This window comes from Vitis vinifera, chromosome 10, assembly GCF_030704535.1.
Source record: "Vitis vinifera cultivar Pinot Noir 40024 chromosome 10, ASM3070453v1".
NCBI lineage: Eukaryota > Viridiplantae > Streptophyta > Magnoliopsida > Vitales > Vitaceae > Vitis > Vitis vinifera.
In genome coordinates, this window is record NC_081814.1 from 17,031,817 (window position 1) to 17,050,771 (window position 18,955).

An 18,955-nucleotide genomic window follows, 5' to 3' on the forward strand; every position below is an offset into this window, starting at 1 on the left:
GAAGAAAGGAACCTTATAAGAAGATTAATAGAGTACTTGTAATGACAGAGGTACAATGTTATCCCAGTGGCAGAAACAAATCACCTTCCTTCTCCAATGATCTCATGGAGCATTGGTTCAGTGGGACTAACAGGGGAAGGCATTTGATCAGCTGTATTATCCTGCTTCCGGCTCTTAGATGCTACAGATGCCTGACTATCTTCTTTCAAAAAGCTGTTTGTTATGTCTTTGAAATCCCAATCTGTTAAGTAACTGGGTTTTGCTGTAACTATGCCTACTTCAATGTCTCCTGCAAGCATTGCTGCAACACGCGACATTGTTGGCCGCAGCATTGGTGATGCCTGGGTGCACAAGAGAGCCACTCCTATGATCCGACTGGCTTCACTATCATCAAATGCTGTCAATGTTGGATCCACCAGCTCCAAGCTTCGGTTATTTTCATGTAGATTCCATGCCTGGAAACATATAGAAATGACCATGAAGAAGGAATAAGCTTTTTTACTAACATTATCTTGGGAAAGAGAGACAAATATGAGAAGTTATTTCGCTATACCCATTCCAGAAGATATATCTTTTCAGTATCCAAGCTGTTATCAGAGTTTGGCCTCCCACTGAGGATCTCTAGAGCAACAACACCGAATCCAAAGACATCAGCTTTTTCTGTCAGATGCCCTCGCATTGCATACTCTGGTGCTAGGTATCCACTTCAAGATTGCATCAAAATAGCTTAGTTGAGGTTAATTCAATGAAGGCTTGTAATGAGGCCTATGAATTTAAATAAGAAGGCATATTCCAAATCTAAAAAGTCCAGGAGCTTTCCTAAAAGAGGAATGAATTTAAATTTGGTAACAGCAGGTATCAGAACCAATCTATTCAATATAAAAATAAGCCATAGAAAGTGATTTTTTTTTGAGGCATGTATGAAGGCTATGTATATAGTTTCACTTAGATATAGACCATAGCAGAATACAGAAGTAGCAATAGAATGGTTCCAAAGAAACAGTTGAAGGAGCTCACATTGTGCCTGCAACTCGGGTGCTGATGTGTGTTTTCTTGTCATCATACAGCTTTGCCAGTCCAAAATCTGATATTTTTGGGAAGAGCTCTGCATCAAGGAGAATGTTACTAGCCTTAACATCCCTGTGTACAATCCTTGGCCTTGAGTCTTCATGAAGATAAGCCAACCCTCTAGCTGTTCCTAAGCATATATTGAAGCGGGTTGACCAATCAAGATGCAAATCATTTTTGCCTACAAGCAGCGGCACCCATTTGATTAAAAACAAATTAAACTAGCAGAAATGATGAAAAATTTCAGACAATTGTAATCATTCTAAAACTGGGGAGTGCTCAAGAGTACGCAGATTTTTTCCTCTCCAAAGGCTCATAGAAGTGCAAGATGGAAAGTATTCTAAAAATCCATACCAAAGAGAGCCTGATCTAAGCTCTTGTTTTCAAGATGTTCGTAAACAAGGAGCCGTCTATTTCCTTCAATGCAGCACCCATACAACTTCACAAGGTTTCGATGCTGCACTGCAGATATGGCAGCAATCTCTGCCACAAATTGACTCTTCCCTTGTTGAGATGCTACTGAAAGTTGCTTCACAGCTACTACCCTCCCATCATTAAGGGTGCCCTGTAGAACACTAAAATTCAGCAACATAATACTTTTGGAATTATTTAATGCTCTAATTACAATGAGAAAAGGTTTTGACATGCAATACATTATTGGTAACTCAAATTAAGTTTACCTTGTACACAGGCCCAAATCCACCCTCCCCTAGCTTATTTGCAGGATTGAAGTCTTCTGTTGCAGTTCGTAACTCTGAATAACTGAAAGTGTTTGGTCTAGGGCCTATTCCAAGAAACTCTGCAACTTCATGGAACACAAATGTTATCGAAATATCAGTACAATTTTAGATAATGTCCATTTCATTTTGTAGAAAGTGGTGTCCTTCATATGATAGAAAAGGTTGTATCTAATCTTTCTGTGCTTCAATCACCAGACTATTGAGGGTTTTCAAATTCCAAAGTAGAGCAGAAGCAGTACCTTCATCCTCATTGACATATGAAGCTTTCCTTTTTATGTAAAGAACTGAACATATCAGTATCATGCTCACAACTCCAACAGAAACTGCAACACCCACAATCAACCCAGTGTTGTTCTTCTTTGAGGGAGGAATTGGTGGATTTCCAGCTACAGTTGGTGTAAAATCTGAGAAAAGAAGCGCCATTTGGATCATCTTGTATTAACTGAAATTCATAAAATATCATTCAAATATGTTACCTGAAACAACACTGAGAGCTGAAATGGATGGTCCATAATAACCCTGGATTGGATTGCAGCAGGTTCCCTTACCGGCCCAAAACAGATGAATTTCGAGATAGTTTTCTGATACAGTAGCATAGAATTTTTTCTCAAGTGCTCTCTCAACCCCACCAGCCTCTTTTGATATGTCAAAGTCTTTGAATTGAAGGGCTCCCTGCAGAACAAGAAAAGAGATTAAAATAATCAAATGGATTGTAAATGGAAGAAATTTCATACAAGGCAAGACTGTTGAAGTTCAAATGAGGATGTTCAGATTTTCAGCTTTTACAATTTTTACCTGAATGTAAATATCAAAAACACGCCTGCCTAGACTCTCCCAAGTTTGTGTATCTCGATCTTTAAATACTGTTTCCGCAAATTCCAAACTTACTATGTAAGGTCCATTTTCAAGTCCCAGGCCATAGTATCTAAGTGATCCAGGTGATATCCTTGAACTCTGGAAAAGCTCTGGAGTATTAGTGCCGGTAACTTGCATCAAGTTGTTATCAACATATGATGGATTGCTTCTGTCAGAAAACAACCCCACATTGCTCACTGCCCATTTTTCTGTACTGGTAACATAATAAGATGCTGCTCCAAGAGTTGAGTTTTCAGCCTCATACACTATGCCTTCTGCATTTCTCATCTCTGAGCCACCACACTTGATCGAGAAGTTGGCATCTGCCATTTATATATACACATATCTTATTCTTTTCTGAATAATTGCTTTTATCTTTGTTTTCATGTTGTTTATGGCAAGAACAAAGAGACTTACAGCGTGGAGTATTCTTATTGCATGGGAAGTTTCTCTGTAGACAATTCAATCCTGGCAAAAGACTGCAAGCACAAAGAATGAGTACGTCACAATGGGAAGTTTCTTATCTATGCTATTTCATGTTAATTGCTTAATCTTAAACTAGATTTAAGATACCGTAAGTCACCTTCTGTTTGAGCTATCAAATGTGAAGTTGTTGGCCACTAAATTCCTGTATTATTCCATGCAACATTCAGTAACAGCAGGAGTTATGCTCACAAAATATTCAAGTAAAGCAAATTCAATATCATTTGCATGTCAGTATATATAAGTACAATAAGGTAACAATTATCTAATGAGAGCAGAACTTAGCAGAGTTAGCAGTCTGCTTCTCCATGGAAGAAGAATAGATCAAAAACCCCTATAAAAAGATGAATTAGATAGGATTAGAATAAAGTTCAACATCTCAACTCCCAATAACGATGTGCATCTAATGGTTCCATAGACTAACATATGTGCCCCCGTATGGAAGACCTTATTGTCTGCCACATGAATTTCTTGGACAACCAATTTCTAGTGAATGAATCCTCCACTATGTTGTGACAAACCTTGCTGTGACAACTCATGACAAAGAACAATCATTGAAAACTAAATAAGAAAGTGAAAATAGCTGTCAGTGAAGAACTTCCACTGTTGTGGAAGGAGATCACAATCTAGATGTCTCAAACCTTCTCAACGTGCTGAAGTATTTGAATACCTTCTCAATGGACTATTTATGTGATATGTATATTAAATTTGCTTCTGGTTCACTATCTTTATCTACTTAAAATCTTCTTTGCAGCTCAATGATAATTTATTTCAAACTCACCAAGAAGTTGAACTTAAAAACGAAAAAGCAGAAAAACAAAGCAAAAAAACATGGTCCAGCTCCTTGCTTGAAATCATAAATCCTTCCTGAGGCATATAAATATGTTCTTCCAACTTGCTATGCAAAATTGCAATCTTAACATCAAGGCGATCCAACTCTAAATCACAAAGAGCAACCATGGCAAAAAGCACCTACATTAGGTACTTTATGCATCAAGACGCTTCAACTGGGGTATTTATAATCTAAGCCAATGACAAACAGACCCATAAATACCTGAAAGTAACTTGGGCCAGCCCCAAAGCTCCTGTTAAAACTGAGGGAACTCACAAGACATGAACTTTGCAGTGTCATAAACAAAGTAACAGGCACAAATATCATACATCTAACATCTTAATTCCTAGATATCTAAATAATATCTAGATCAAGAATTTATGTAACAAGTATCTAACAAGTATCGCAAATAGCCAATGTTTTTATAATTAGACCGGTCATTGAACAGAAAAAGTTACAAATTCATGGTTCACTGGTCAGATTGATGGTCAAATTGTGATCGAACCAGTGATGTAATAAATTTATATTTTATATATTATTAAAATTATTAAAAAATTTAAAAATAAAAATAATAAATTTAACCTAAATTTTGACATCATTTACTATGTTTGTTGAACTATTTCTTTTTTCTTTTTATTTTATGTTAGTCACTTTGTGAAGTAAAAATATTAAATCTTTAATTTGAAAATATATAATTTTAATTTTGAATTATTAGTATTGTTAATAAAGGAATAAAAATATTTATTAAAAATAAATTATAAAGAGAATTTTTAAATAATACTAAATATGAGAGGGATTTCATTTTTTTAATATTAAATGTTTGTTATAACTGAAGTAATGAATGCTATCACATTAATTATAATAAATGTTAATTAAGTATTATTTATGACTTCCATTAATACTCATTAAATGGAAACCATTAATGTTATTTATGAGTTCCATTAATATTCATTAATGAGAATATTAATGGAAGTTATTTGGAAAGCCTATAAAAGAGCTTCCCATTCCCTGTTATATGCATCCCTAAGTAAGAAAGAAATTTCTTACTTTCTCTCTCATTCTCTCTGTCTTTCATTCTCTCAACTTTCTCAATTCTCTTTTATGATTCCTTCTTTCCATTATATATATTGTTAAAGTAAGACATATTTTATCTCTACTACTTTATTTGCATTGTATTTATCCTTATTTTACAACACGTTATCAGCACGAATTGCTTTGAAGGTAATTCTCGTATCTTAAACTTGAAGTTATTTATATAGAATAAAATTTTACATATTTATATTATTGTTGATTTTTTTGTTATATATTGTTAAAAGTTATAAACAAATTATTTGATTTTGTTTATAATCAATGTTATACCAATGCTATCAATTTATTATAACTAATAATAATAATATTGTTTTGTCACATATTTGAAATTATTTGACAATGTCGAATCTCACAAAAGTCGAATTAATAACACTTGACATTTCGAGAAAGAACTATCTATCTTGGATCCTTGATGCTAAAATACATCTCGATGCAATGAATCTTGGAGCTATGATCAAAGAAGGAAATCAAGCATCCCTGTAGGATCGTGCAAAAACACTGATTTTCCTTTGTCATCATCTCCATGAAGGTTTAACAAAAAAAATAAGCTTTTGATGAGAAATCACCAACTCGTCCAACTAGATCTGAATCATTCCGTGAAGTGAATGCAATATGGTCGATGAGGACGTGGTCATGGTCGTGGAAGAAATCCCCAATACCATGGTTCTTATAGTAATAATTCACCAAATTCTCAGAAAAAGAAAGTCTCATTGCACCACCAAAAGTGGAATAATACTGAGGTAAAACAAGAAAATGAGAAGCGTTTACAAGATAAACCTCCTAAGAACCATGAGAATAATTGTTATAGATGCGGTATGAAGGGGCATTGGTCGAGTACCTGTTGTACGCCCAAACATTTGGTCAACCTTTACCAAGCATCAATAAAAGCAAAAGGAAAAGAGATAGAGATGAACTTTACCAATAGTAATGGATTGGACCTAACCTATTATGACATTGATTTCTTTGGAGGTTCTAGTGGAAAAAACAGACCATTTAATAAATGATGAAAAGATTAACATTGATTAATGTTACTTTATATATCAAATAATATAATATTATGTCTTATATTTACATCTTATTTTCTTTTGTTATTTACATTATGCCTTGGTTTTTTTAGTTATATCTGAAATCCATGTGTTATTTGGTCTCATGATGAATGGGGATGATGTATGCCTCACAGACTGTGCAACCACGCACACAATTCTTCGAGATAAAAGATATTTCCTCGAATTGACATTAATGAAAGCTAATGTAAGTACCATATACCCTACAAACTTAGTTGAAGGCTCTAGAAGAGCAAACATAACACTACCAAATGGAACTAGATTCCATATAAATGACACTTTATATTCTAGAAAATCCAGAAGAAATTTGCTCAGTTTTAAAGATATCCGCAGAAATGGATATCATATTGAAACTATGAACGAAGATAATGTAGAATATATTTACATTACTTCCATTATATCTGGCCAAAAGCTTATAATGGAAAAACTCCCGACTTTCTCCTTTGGGTTATATCATACAACTATAAAGCCTATTGAATCATATGTTGTCGTGAACCAGAAGTTCAACAACCCAAAAGTTTTTGTCCTTTGGCATGACAAGCTAGGTCACCCAGGGTCTTCAATGATGCGTCGAATAATCGAACACTCACATGGGCATCCACTAACCAATGAATACTCATGTGTTGCCTGCTCACAAGGTAAATTGATAGTCAAACCATCTTTTACTAAAGTCATATCCGAGTCACCAGTCTTTTTAGAAAGAATACATGGGGACATATGTGGGCTTACCCATCCACCATGTGGACTATTTCGTTATTTTATGATCTTAATAGATGCTTCTACTAGGTGGTCACATATTTGTCTCCTTTCTACATGTAACGTTGCCTTTGCTAGACTCCTTGCACAAAAAAAAAAAGTCAGATTACAAGCACAATTTCTAGATTATCCAATTAAGACAATACGTCTTGATAATGCTGGCGAATTTACTTCTCAAACATTCATTGACTATTGCATGTCAGTAGGGAAAAAAATTGAGCATCCTGTTTCTCATACTCATAACCAAAATGGTTTAGTAGAATCCTTAATCAATCATCTCCAATAAATAGCTCGACCATTACTAATGAAAACCAAATTACCTACTTTTGCCTGGGGCCATGCTGTTATGCATGTTGCAGCTTTAGTCCATATTCGACTTACAACTTACCATGAATACTCCCCTTCACAACTTTGCTTGGAAAACAACCAAATATCTTTCACTTACGAATCTTTGGTTGTGCAGTATATGTACCAATTGCACATACACAACGCACTAAAATGGGTCCCCAACGAAGACTTGGGATTTATGTAGGCTTTGATTTTCCATCTATCACAAGATATATTGAACCTTTGACAGATGATGTTTTTACAGCCAGCTTTGCGGATTGTCATTTTAATGAGAGTGTTTTCCTATCATTAGGGGAAGAAAAGTCGATTCCTAAAGAACGACAAGAAATTAGTTGGAAGACATCTACTATGACCCATCTTGATCCTCGTACAAATCAATGTGAACTAGAAGTTCAAAGGATCATTCATTTGCAAAATCTTGCAAATCAATTACTAGATGCATTCATTGATACAAAGAAAGTGACAAAATCACATATCCCGACTACAAATACTCCAGCACAGATTGATGTCCCTATAGGACAGTTAACAAATGAATTTAAGATACACCTGAAGCGTGGTAGACCTATCGGCTCAAATGATGTAACTCCCCAGAAGAGGAGAACTCAAGAAAAACTTGGCACTCTAGAAGAAACCATCAAAACGACTGATCAATTTAAAATTAATAAATCTATAGCCCCAGAAGAAACACAAATAATGCAAAAAGCCCCTGAATAGGCACATATTGAATGAGAAGCCCTTGAAGATGCACATGTACTTGAAAATTGTGAGATCTTAGTAAGTTATGTACACATGGGAGAAAAATGGGATTGAAATAATATTATTATTAACAATATTTTCGCTTTCCAAGTGGCCTTCGATATCATAAGAAATGATGAAGATCCGGAACCACAAAATGTGGAAGAATGTCGACATAGAAATGATTAGCCAAAATGGAAAGAAGAATATAGGCAGAGTTAAACTCATTACAAAAAGAGAAGTTTTTGGACCTATAGTCCAAACACCTGAAGAAGTAAAGCCTGTTGGGTACAAATAGGTATTTGTACGAAAGCGCAATGAAAATAATGAGATCATAAGACATAAAGCGTGATTAGTAGCACAAGGTTTCTTGTAGAGACATGGTATTGACTACGAGGAAACATACTCTCCTGTCATGAATGCAATCACATTTTGTTTCTTAATTAGTTTGCCTGCCTCAGAAGGACTAGGTATGTGTCTCATGGATGTTATCACAACATATTTATACGGATCCATGGATAATGATATATACATGAAAATCCCTGAATGATTTAAATTGCCTTAAGCAAATAGTACAAAGCCTCGTAGCATGTACTCAATCAAGTTTCAATGATCCTTTGTATGGATTAAAGCAATCTAGACACATGTGGTACAATCGCCTTAGCGAATACTTGCTAAAAGAAGGGTATGTGAATAACCCTATGTGCCCATGCATCTTCATTAAGAAATCAGAAACTGGATTTGCAATTATTGCAGTCTATGTTGATGACTTAAATCTTATTGGAACTCCTAAAGAGCTCACAAGAACAATAAATTATTTGAAAAAATAATTTGAAATGAAAGATCTTGGAAAAACAAAATTTTGTCTCGACCTGTAGATCGAGCATTTTCCAAATGGAGTTTTAGTACATCAATCAACATACATTAAAAAAGTTTGAAGCATTTTTATATGGATAAAGCACAACCTTTAAGTTCTCCAATGGTTGTCTGATCACTTGATGCAAAAAAAGACCCATTTTGTCCTTGCGAAAAAGATGAAGAATTACTTAGTCCTGAAGTACCATATCTTAGTGTTATTAGTGCACTTATGTATCTTGCCAATTGTTCACGTTCAGACATTGCTTTTTCTGTCAATTTATTAGCAAGATACAATTCCGCTCCAACTCGAAGACATTGGAATGGTATCAAACATCTATTGTGTTATCTTCGCGAAACTACTGATATAGGTTTATTTTACTCAAGGGAATCAAAACAACAATTTCTTGGATATGCAGATGCAGGATATCTTTCAGATCCATATAAAGGTAGGTCACAAACAAGGTATGTGTTTAATTGCAATGGTACTACTATTTCATGGAGATCTTTCAAACAAACAATGGTGGTCACATCATCAAATCATTCAAAAATACTGGCAATTCATGAATGTATATAGCTAAGATTTATGATCCAACATATTTGGGAATCATGTGGACTATTCTCTATCAAATGTGACCCAATAATATTATTTGAAGATAATATTGCATGCATTGCACAAATAACAAGGGGTTATATTAAAGGAGATAAAACTAAACACATTTCATCAAAATTTTTTTATACACATGAACTCTAGAAGAGTGGTGAAATGGATGAGCAATAGATACGCTAAGTGATAATCTAGCCGATTTATTCACAAAATTATCGTCAACCTCAACATTCAAGAAATTAATGCACGGGATTGGAATGCGTCAACTCAAGGATATCGACATGAGGGGAGTATGCTTGTAAAAGGGTGTTAGTGTGTAGTACTCTTTTTCCTTCGTCCAGGTTTTGCCCTATTGGGTTTTATTGGCAAGGTTTTTAACGAGGCAGTCCTAACATACCAAGAAAGGAACCTATGTCGTAAATAGAAGTAAGAAGTAAAGACTCGCATGGAAACATTTCTGTATACAGAATGGGAAGAAAAAGAGTCAGTCCTATCCTATACTAATCAAAAGAAATCCCTCCTCACTGGCTCGATAGTTCTGACCTGCAAAGTGAGCTCCGAAAACTGGCAACCTATGACCAAAAAGCTTCAAATTAGGCACAGTAGCTGATAGAGTAGAAGGTGAGATTCTATATTCTATAGCCTATGCGCCTGCTTCTGATGAGATAGAAGTAGGAGGTGCGTCTTCCTTCGGTCGGCCTGTCATCGAAGGATGTTAGCAAAAGAAGAAGAACTAGAGGCTCGAAGGCTCGGGACGAAAGAAAGATGGAACCAGATGCATTCTTAAAAGAAAGCGCTTTGCCTTACCTATGATCTACGACCACTTCTGATCTTCAATCAGCCCTCTCGTAGACCACTTCTGATCTTCCAACTTAAAGAATTATAAGAATATTGTACTCTTTTTCCTTCGCTAGGTTTTTCTCATAGGGTTTTTTACTAGCAAGGTTTTAATGTGGCATATTCTTCAATGTGGTGGACATCCAAGGGGGAGTGTTATAATTGAAGTAATGAATGTCACCGCATTAATTATAATAAATGTTAAATAAATATTATTTATGACTTCCATTAATACTTATTAATGGAAACCATTAATGTTATTTATGAGTTCCATTAATATTCATTAATGAGAATATTAATGGAAGCTATTTGGAAAGCTTATAAAAGGGTTTCCCATCCCCTGTAATATGCATCCCTAAGCAAGAAAGAAATTTCCTACTTTCTCTCATTCTCTTTGTCTTTCATTCTCTCAACTTTCTTAATTCTCTTCTCTGATTCCTTCTTCTCATTATATTTATTGTTAAAGTAAGATATATTTTATCTCTACTACTTTATTTGCATTGTATTTATCCTTGTTTTACAATAATGTTATATTTTTATTTTTAAAATAAATTTATTTCTATTTCTATTCATTTCATAAATCAAATAATAATATGGTATAAATATTATTATATATTTAATGGAAAATGACCTATTGTGAGGAATAAATATAAGAATAGTTTGAATTAAAAAAATGAAAACAAATAAATAAATTGCAAGATTCTCGGTGGGAGATTTGGAATCCAATGGGGTCCTCATCGGCATGTAGAAACAACAACTTTGATGATGGTGGTTGCTTCAACGTGGTGTAGTTGGAGGCGTGCAGGGTGGAGTATGGAGTATGGATAGTGGCTAGGCTTGCTAGGAAGAAGAGGGTGGGGCATACATATAAAGCAAAATGGTGTCGTTTCGATGCCAAATGCATCAAAATGACGTCGTTTTGATGGCAAAAAAATATAAAAAATAAAAAATAAACTATGAGCCATTCGGTTTAGGGGAAACTGGTTGATTCAGCCGATTCACCGGTTTTGACGGTTCTAGGTCTGTCCAACCCATGGCGATTCAGATCATCGAACTTGAATGTTGACCAACCGATGGTTGAACCGATTGGATCGGCTGATCCGGTCTGATTTTTAAAACCATGCAAATAACAAGCTACAAAAATTGTCATACAATTCTCCCCTATAGTCATGGCCCTAGATACTTTATAAACTTCATATCAACTAAGAAAATTGTTTTTGGCCAGTAAATCTAAATTGATAGTCGAGATTCTTGTCCAAAAATTTCTGGTACGGTTGATGTTGATAAATAAAAAATTTAATAGATAAGGAATTATATGAGCATGTGATGGCTAGAGCTTCAGAGTAATGTCTTAAACCTTGAAAATTAAGATGAAAGGGAAAATATGTATCATGATTTTAGAGACATACAATTGTAAACCTGAGGTTACCCATGAAGGAAAACTTCCTGAAAGTTCATTGTAAGACAAATCTCTGCATGCAAAGACATTTACAGGAGTTAGTTGGCATACTTTGCCCCATAAAATCAGAATGTTAAAGGAATTAAAAGACAGACAATATAACTTTCATTAAATGGATGTAAGCGATATGTCACATAGGTAAGACATTTTATCATCCATTTCTTAGATGACCATAGTTGCACTAATATATTTTATAAGTGGTTATGAATGGCCCATAGGCAGAACACATCCCCTGTAATAACCTTTTAAGTACTTTTAACTTATCAAAGACAGACACATAAACCAATATTTCAGACATATAAATGCATCTTAAATTTTTAAACAGTGGAATGTTAGTGGTTGCAAAATTCTGATACATTGAACTAACACTGGAAAAAAATACACTCACATATTTTGGAGTTGTTTACTTTTTTGGGTTGGAAGAGTTCCAGACAGGCTATTGTTTCCGAGAAACCTGACCATTTAAACAGGATGGGGGAGAAAAAAAAGTACAATTTAAGGTGAATGACATAACGAAGATCTCAAAGAAAGGATATTTGAATCTTACAAGTTAGCGAGAGAACCCAAGTTGAACAACGAACTGGGGATTCCACCGGTTAAGTTGTTGAAACTTAAATCCCTACAAAAGTAAATTAATAAAAAAAAGAGTTAAAAAAAGTAAAAAAAGAAAATGGAAAATGGATAAAAGAAAAGAAAAATTGGTGAATCTGTAGGCACATTAGAACTTACAATCTTTGCAAACTTTGGAATTCTCCTATGTAAGAGGGAATACTTCCAGTGATTAATGCATTCCTCAGAACTCTATGAAAAAAGTAGATTAGTTTAAGTCAATTAAAGGACATACAAGAGATCCATAAAGCAAAAAGAATAAGAACCGTTTATAAATGAATGGAGGATTATCTTACAAGTCGGTTAAGTTCTTCAAATCCTTAATGAAATCAAGAGATGAGCTCACATTGAATAAATCACTTATTCGCCTGCATAGAAATTCATGAACACAGTTGGAACTGATCTATTTTCCATAATATATACATAGACAGACAGAAAGAAAGAAACACATAAAAATTCAGAAATGATTACAAAGGGATCGAAAACTCACAGAGAGCTCAATGAGGTCAATTTAGAAAAACTGGAAGGTATTGGACCTTCAAAAGAGTTACCTTGAAACCTCCTACAAGACCATTTGAGAGACTTCTCATCAGAAACCATTTCTCTACTGTGTGGATGGCTTGTTTGCTCAATTTTAAAGAGAAACAGAAATGTTTTAGACAGCTTACAAAGATGTAAGCTTGGTCCAGTTCCCAATGAAGTCTGGTATCTTTCCACTGAATGGACAGTCTGATGCCCGCCTGAAAGCCAAAGAGATGTTCATACAAATTAAGCTTTGGAAACATTACATCATGGATACAGTGGGAGGAAGCTAAAAAAGTGCCATGACCAGTTGGTGACATATCTTACATGACTTGCATGTTCTCAAGGTTAGCAAATGTTGAGGGAATCTCACCACCTACGCCAAGGCTGTTAATATAACTGTTGAATTCACAAATCAAAAATTCTAACTTTCAGCTCATTTGAATCCCTCCGAAAAACTCCAATGTTTTCATTTTCAAAACATGCTCACACAAGAATAAAAGATAAAACTTACAGTTCCCGAAGGTTAACCAGATTTCCAAGTTCTGGAGGAAGAGTACCAGAAAAATTATTTGAACTTAAGGACCTGCATTGAAGTAAAAGAAAAAACAAAATAGTAATATACCATAGAAGTTTTTTTCGTTAGTATATGGTTTGTTAGCTTATTGACTTCTATCTAAGAGACTCAATATGTGAGGTAGGAAGCCTTCAATTGCTTTTCTTCCTCCTTCTCTTAATGAAATCCCTTGGGATAATGCCCGACTTCTTTCTGTGGCTTTCTTTTATGATTTCCTTAAATTATCCCATGGGTCTAATGGACCAAGCAAGACCTTCAGTTTGGATGGATCACTTTTTGAAGCTTTATGTTTTAGGTGAGGAGGTTGAAATGGATCCAATATTCTCATCGGTTCTTCTTTATCAGCATAAACCATATGAGTCTCCAAGCTTTCTAGACCTCTTCCAAGCTACCACAATAAATCTTGAGATTTATCCATACCTAGAATTCCTCTAACCTTCTCTGCAGTTCCTTAAAACAAGAAGATTTATTACTTCTATCTATTGTTTCATTTTGTACAGTGCAATTGATATTTCGTTTAAAAAAAATGCTGAAGTGTTTCAGAACTTACAACACTGTTAGTTCCTGGAGATTTCCAAGTTCCATTGGAATGGTCCCAGAGAGTGCATTGTGAGCAAGTGACCTATTCATATAAAACCCACGTAAGAGATCCACAAAAAAATCAACAAATATCAGAAGATGCTCTTATTTAAAGTTAACTGGCAGCCTTGGTCATTTAATAATCAACCCTGAAGTCGCTGTTTTTAAGTTTTGCATCACCATCATCATCATATCTCATGATATCTTAGAAGCAAGCCTCTCTTTCATGCAACACAATAGAATTGTTTAATCTTCTTAGCATTGCATTGTAGCTCACTGAACTTCCATATTTCTACAGATGGAAAACTAGTTTGGGAGTTACAAATGGATGCTGTAAAACAACTGATAATTAAGTATAACTGTAAGAATACTTACAATAATTGCAATTTGGATAAATTTCCAATAAATGAAGGCAAAGGACCTGTGAAGTAATTTTGATCAATCTTCCTGCAAATTTTATTTTATTTTTCATGAAAGGGTTAAAATTTTACTCATGAAGCCTAGTTGCCACTAATTAAGATTCAAGAACAAAATGGATAGTCTGAATTGAAAGAAGGTTTGAGACAGAAATTAATTCTCACAAAAAGGTGAGATAAGTCAGAGCTGTGAGTTCCTCTGGAATGACTCCTCTTCTGTTCAAAGCATACACTCTCCTGAAATGAATAAACACATAATTAATTAAATAGATAAATAGCATACAGATAGATATATGATTTTTTATAATAACACTTACAGCTGAGTAATGTGGCAGGTGGTAGAATTATTGTAAGTACAGTCACAAGTGATAGCTGGGTTGTTAGCTGTCTCCTCAAATCCACTCCCACTTATGGCTGACCCGGTGCATGGCTCCCCACTGATGTTCCACAATGCCGCCGACTGTGTGTCCCATTGTTGGAATATTGAGTTCAATGCTTCAGCTGCCATTCACAAACATTCTCATCAACCATTTGTCTAAACTTACATTTTACACTTTTCTCCTCATATTTTCTTATTAACTTCAAATACTTTTCTTTTCAACTTTAATTGAAACACATTAATTTTTCTAAGAAAAAAAAAAGTGGGTGTTTCCTATTTTTAAAAGCTAGATGGACAATGTTTGAAGATTTAGCATAATTTTAAAGAATGTTCCTATTGTTATCATAATATGTGCAACAGTACTAATTACTTGTACATCTATTTCTTGATTGCTAAAAATAGAAGTTAAATGTGATTGAAATTGACCCATTAATTATAACCATATTTATTTAAATAAAAGAAAACAATTTAGTCATAACATATTTTTCTATTCAATTTTGATTTTATTTAGGCTAAGAATTTAAGTGAGAAGTGAAAGTCGGCTCAAATTTGGGTTCACACATAAAATGTGGATTGAGTGTGAATGGGATTGAAAAAAGTCAAAGTATGCAAAAGTTTCATAATCATAATGTTGAAAAATGATTTTCATAAATCCTTTAAGAAGAATTGGTTGGTTTCTTTGTTGACTATTGATGAATTTCATTATCAAAATAATTAAGTGCTTAGCATAATTCAAAAGGTAGTTTAAAATTATTATTATCCCCTTAACAAGAAACAATCCAATGGTATGGGTCTCATTGTGAAGTTTTTTAAAACAACTGTTAAAAAATAGTTTTTGACAATACTTTTTTTAATTATTTTTAGAACTAAAATTTTGTTTGAAAATTCAAAATAAGAAAAATAATTTTCCTAACTTAATTTTCATCAAGGTCCTACTTTTTTATGCCAAGGTAATTTAGGTAAAAGTTTTCAAAGTGTTTTTTATTTTTATTTTTAATTTTCAATTGTTAATAAAAAATAACAGTCGGAATATCTAAATTTATTTTAGAAAAGATGCTTTCATATTAATTTTTATTTATAACTTTTATGAGGAAATCATTTCTCTTTGCCTTTATGTTTAACTCATTAATTTAACCTTTCCATCTAAATCATAAGATTTTAAACTTCTAAATAATATTTCTCTTTCACAGTATTCAGTTGTCAAGTGAGACCTAATCATATACAAATGTTACCAACTTAAAAGTGATGCCCATATGCTAGAATTTAGTTTACTTGATCAAGAAGTATAAAAATTCAGAAATAAAGTAATTTTCTAGTTAATAGCTTCCTTATTTCTGAATCCAAGTGATGATCTTCCTTCCTTTCCTCTTACATTCAACATACAAGATTGAGGTATTTGGTGAAGAGAATCAAAAGACGAAACAATTGAAAAACATCCACCTAAACCCACCATTGAAGCCAAGGGTCAAAATAAATGTGCAATATTTTGGAGTGTAGTCACCATCTCCATCTAAATCTCAGGCGGCATTACTTATATTTTATTATTTCAGCTGGTAACTGTCAACATTTTTCAAATTTAAAATTCATGTTTTCTTCTATGGCTAAGCATGTCGGATATCTTATTTTATCAAACATAATGGCATGTCTCCTCATCTAAAACAAACAAATAAATAAAATTGAAGGATGTATTTTATATTATATGATAGGATTAGAAATATGCAGAAGCTTTGATAAGCTCCCAGAAGTTAGATTTCTTGAATAAGAAGCAAGACTTCCAAGAATGGTAGAGAAGAAATTACAGATGAAATAAAACACCAACACCATTACTAGAGAATTAATCTTTGAGGAGGAAGCTACTGATTAAGAGTGATATCAATTAAACCATGAACATCAAATTAGAAAAGGGTTCCAAGCCATAAAAATATGGGGAGAGAAAGAGAGAGAGAGAGAAACAGATGATATACATGGATAGGGACTAGGGAGGTACCTTCAGATGCGTCCAAAGTAGCATTCTGAGCAGTTGATCCTTGAAATAACGAGAAGATGAAGAAGAAGAAGAAGGTGGTCATGCAACCCAGATGAGGAAGATGAAGTGGATGATGAGAAGCTCGTTTCACTTTAAAATTCATCTTAATCAGCTGTGTGATTCTGTGTTACAAAACATCTGAGGAGCAGCAGAGAGGTTTCAGTCTTCCAGATATAAAAATGAATAAGAGTTGAGAGCTTGTATGAGTATGAGGGAAGTTCATCAATATTATTGACTCTACACAATATGCAGTCATGGTGACGTGAAGAGAGGCGATGCTATTCAGAAAAATGTAGTTACTTAGACCCAGAAGAGCCATTGACCACTGTATTCTCACGTGCCTTTGAATGACATATTGGCCTTTGTATGAAAATATGTCTTCTTCAATGATATAATGTCATACTACGAATATTTGAGTTTAGTTTATAGTTTCAACTTGCTCGCCTGCTTCGTTGAAAATTCTCGATAAGGCCTAGTTAAGAAATTTATGTTTTTTTAATTACTTTATTATTTTTTATTATCATAAGTATTCTTATATTTTTTTATTTATTGAAAATGGCAATTAGGATTGCAACATCAAATTGACATTAACCCAACTTAACCCGATTTAAAATGATGTAAACTTAGGTTGAGAACTTTTATCCTAATCTAAGATCAAATTTGATATCTATACAGGCTTCACCAACTTGACATGAAATTCAACCTATCACATCATAATAGAAGATTGAAAAAAAAAATGGCAACTTGTTACACGATCTGAGTAAGTGGTTTCGTCTAGCTGCCAAGAGTTTGATGAAAGAAACGACCAACAATTTTGTCTAAGTCTCATAAGATGCAGACGACTATAGTCCTTGCACAAAAGGTTGTCCAGATGGTTTGTTTGGGCACACCCCTCCGATGCTAAAGTCAGTAAGTGACTCAAGCAAGTAAGGGATTTTTTTCCTAAAGAAAGCCCCTACCATTTGTAGAATCTGCATAGTTATTTATACTTTTTGCGATATAACATTTTTCCAGGTGTCTTAATAGCACCTTAACTACGCTTGATTGCGTGATATTATGACATTGACTACCGATGCATAACGGTTGTCTAGCCATGATGACTCGTTGAGGATGGAATGTTTTCCAATAATGACTATAGTTAATGTGGAGTGTGTCCGGTGTGCAATTTGCGCATTAATGGGTGAGTAAATACATGTTGGACAGTTAGGCCTCAGTCATATTGCATCCATGTAGGATTTATCCTTAGGGCCGTTAGGCCATACGACTGAAGTCGGTCTCCTAGACGGCTTGCCCAGCCAAACGAGCATGAAAAAGTAGAGGACTTTAGGATGACCTTGCAAAGGGGGTTCCACAATGGCCCTCAAGTCCTGCAGTTGGGCTTAGATAGAGATCAATTGTCCAAATGCAAGAGTTATGACTTTTGGAGAATTTGCAATCATGGCGCCAAAATCCACATGTCCTACACTCACTTTTTTAGAGGTCACATCATTCGAGGCATTGTGTCAAGCTGCGCATTCCTTCGAACGCCTTGATTTCTACAACCATACCATATATAGGTTGATTGTTTTTAGGTAGATGGTTCATTTCTTAGCTTTTATTACTCTTAGCTGTCTTTTCCTCTTCACCAGCAACACTTCAGGCCTTCATAGTTTCCATCGTCGACAGTCCATTCTCAGTAGGGCGACTTTACTTCCACCACAACACAATTCACTAGGTACGTAGTTCCTCTTTGGTCTTTATTTTTATGGATTTTTTCATTGATGAATGCACTGCAACCAATTTTTCTCCTTGTGCTTCCATAAATCTTTGTTGAAATATGTTCTTGCGTCAATTTGGTTGTGACATTGAAGTCTATTTTTGCCTATTACTAGCATTATGTTGAGTTCTATAACATTTTTGGGCTTAGGCGAGACTATGGTTTGAGGTTATCGACGTTGTTTGGACATGACTTGCTCAACAAGTTTTGTGCTAGGTCGTTTAGGTAGGAGATGCATCACTTTCCGTGTGATGAACATAGCTTTTGTTTAGGTGCCTTTGTATGGTGTCCCCATGTTGACTAGTTAGCGCTTTTATCGTGCAAGTGTTCATTTGACCCTTTGTTTTGTTTGTAAATATGGAC

General features: G+C 34.4%; 1 protein-coding gene across 1 annotated transcript; it reads right to left on the bottom strand.

Annotated features, from left to right (window-relative positions):
* Positions 1–80: 80 nt before the first annotated feature.
* Positions 81–14,985, bottom strand: LOC100261421 (probable LRR receptor-like serine/threonine-protein kinase At1g56130). The gene is made up of 23 exons (XM_010657569.3): positions 14,749–14,985; positions 14,597–14,668; positions 14,391–14,462; positions 13,987–14,058; positions 13,374–13,445; positions 13,187–13,258; positions 13,006–13,077; positions 12,828–12,899; positions 12,634–12,705; positions 12,458–12,529; positions 12,276–12,347; positions 12,117–12,182; positions 11,679–11,741; positions 3,247–3,291; positions 3,081–3,142; positions 2,604–2,986; positions 2,285–2,480; positions 2,048–2,212; positions 1,749–1,867; positions 1,423–1,633; positions 1,018–1,249; positions 554–704; positions 81–455 (listed from the first exon to the last, which is right to left on the bottom strand). Exons 1-23 carry the CDS (start codon positions 14,937–14,939, stop codon positions 81–83), a joined length of 2,979 nt encoding a protein of 992 aa, XP_010655871.2. The 5' UTR covers positions 14,940–14,985.
* Positions 14,986–18,955: the final 3,970 nt, after the last annotated feature.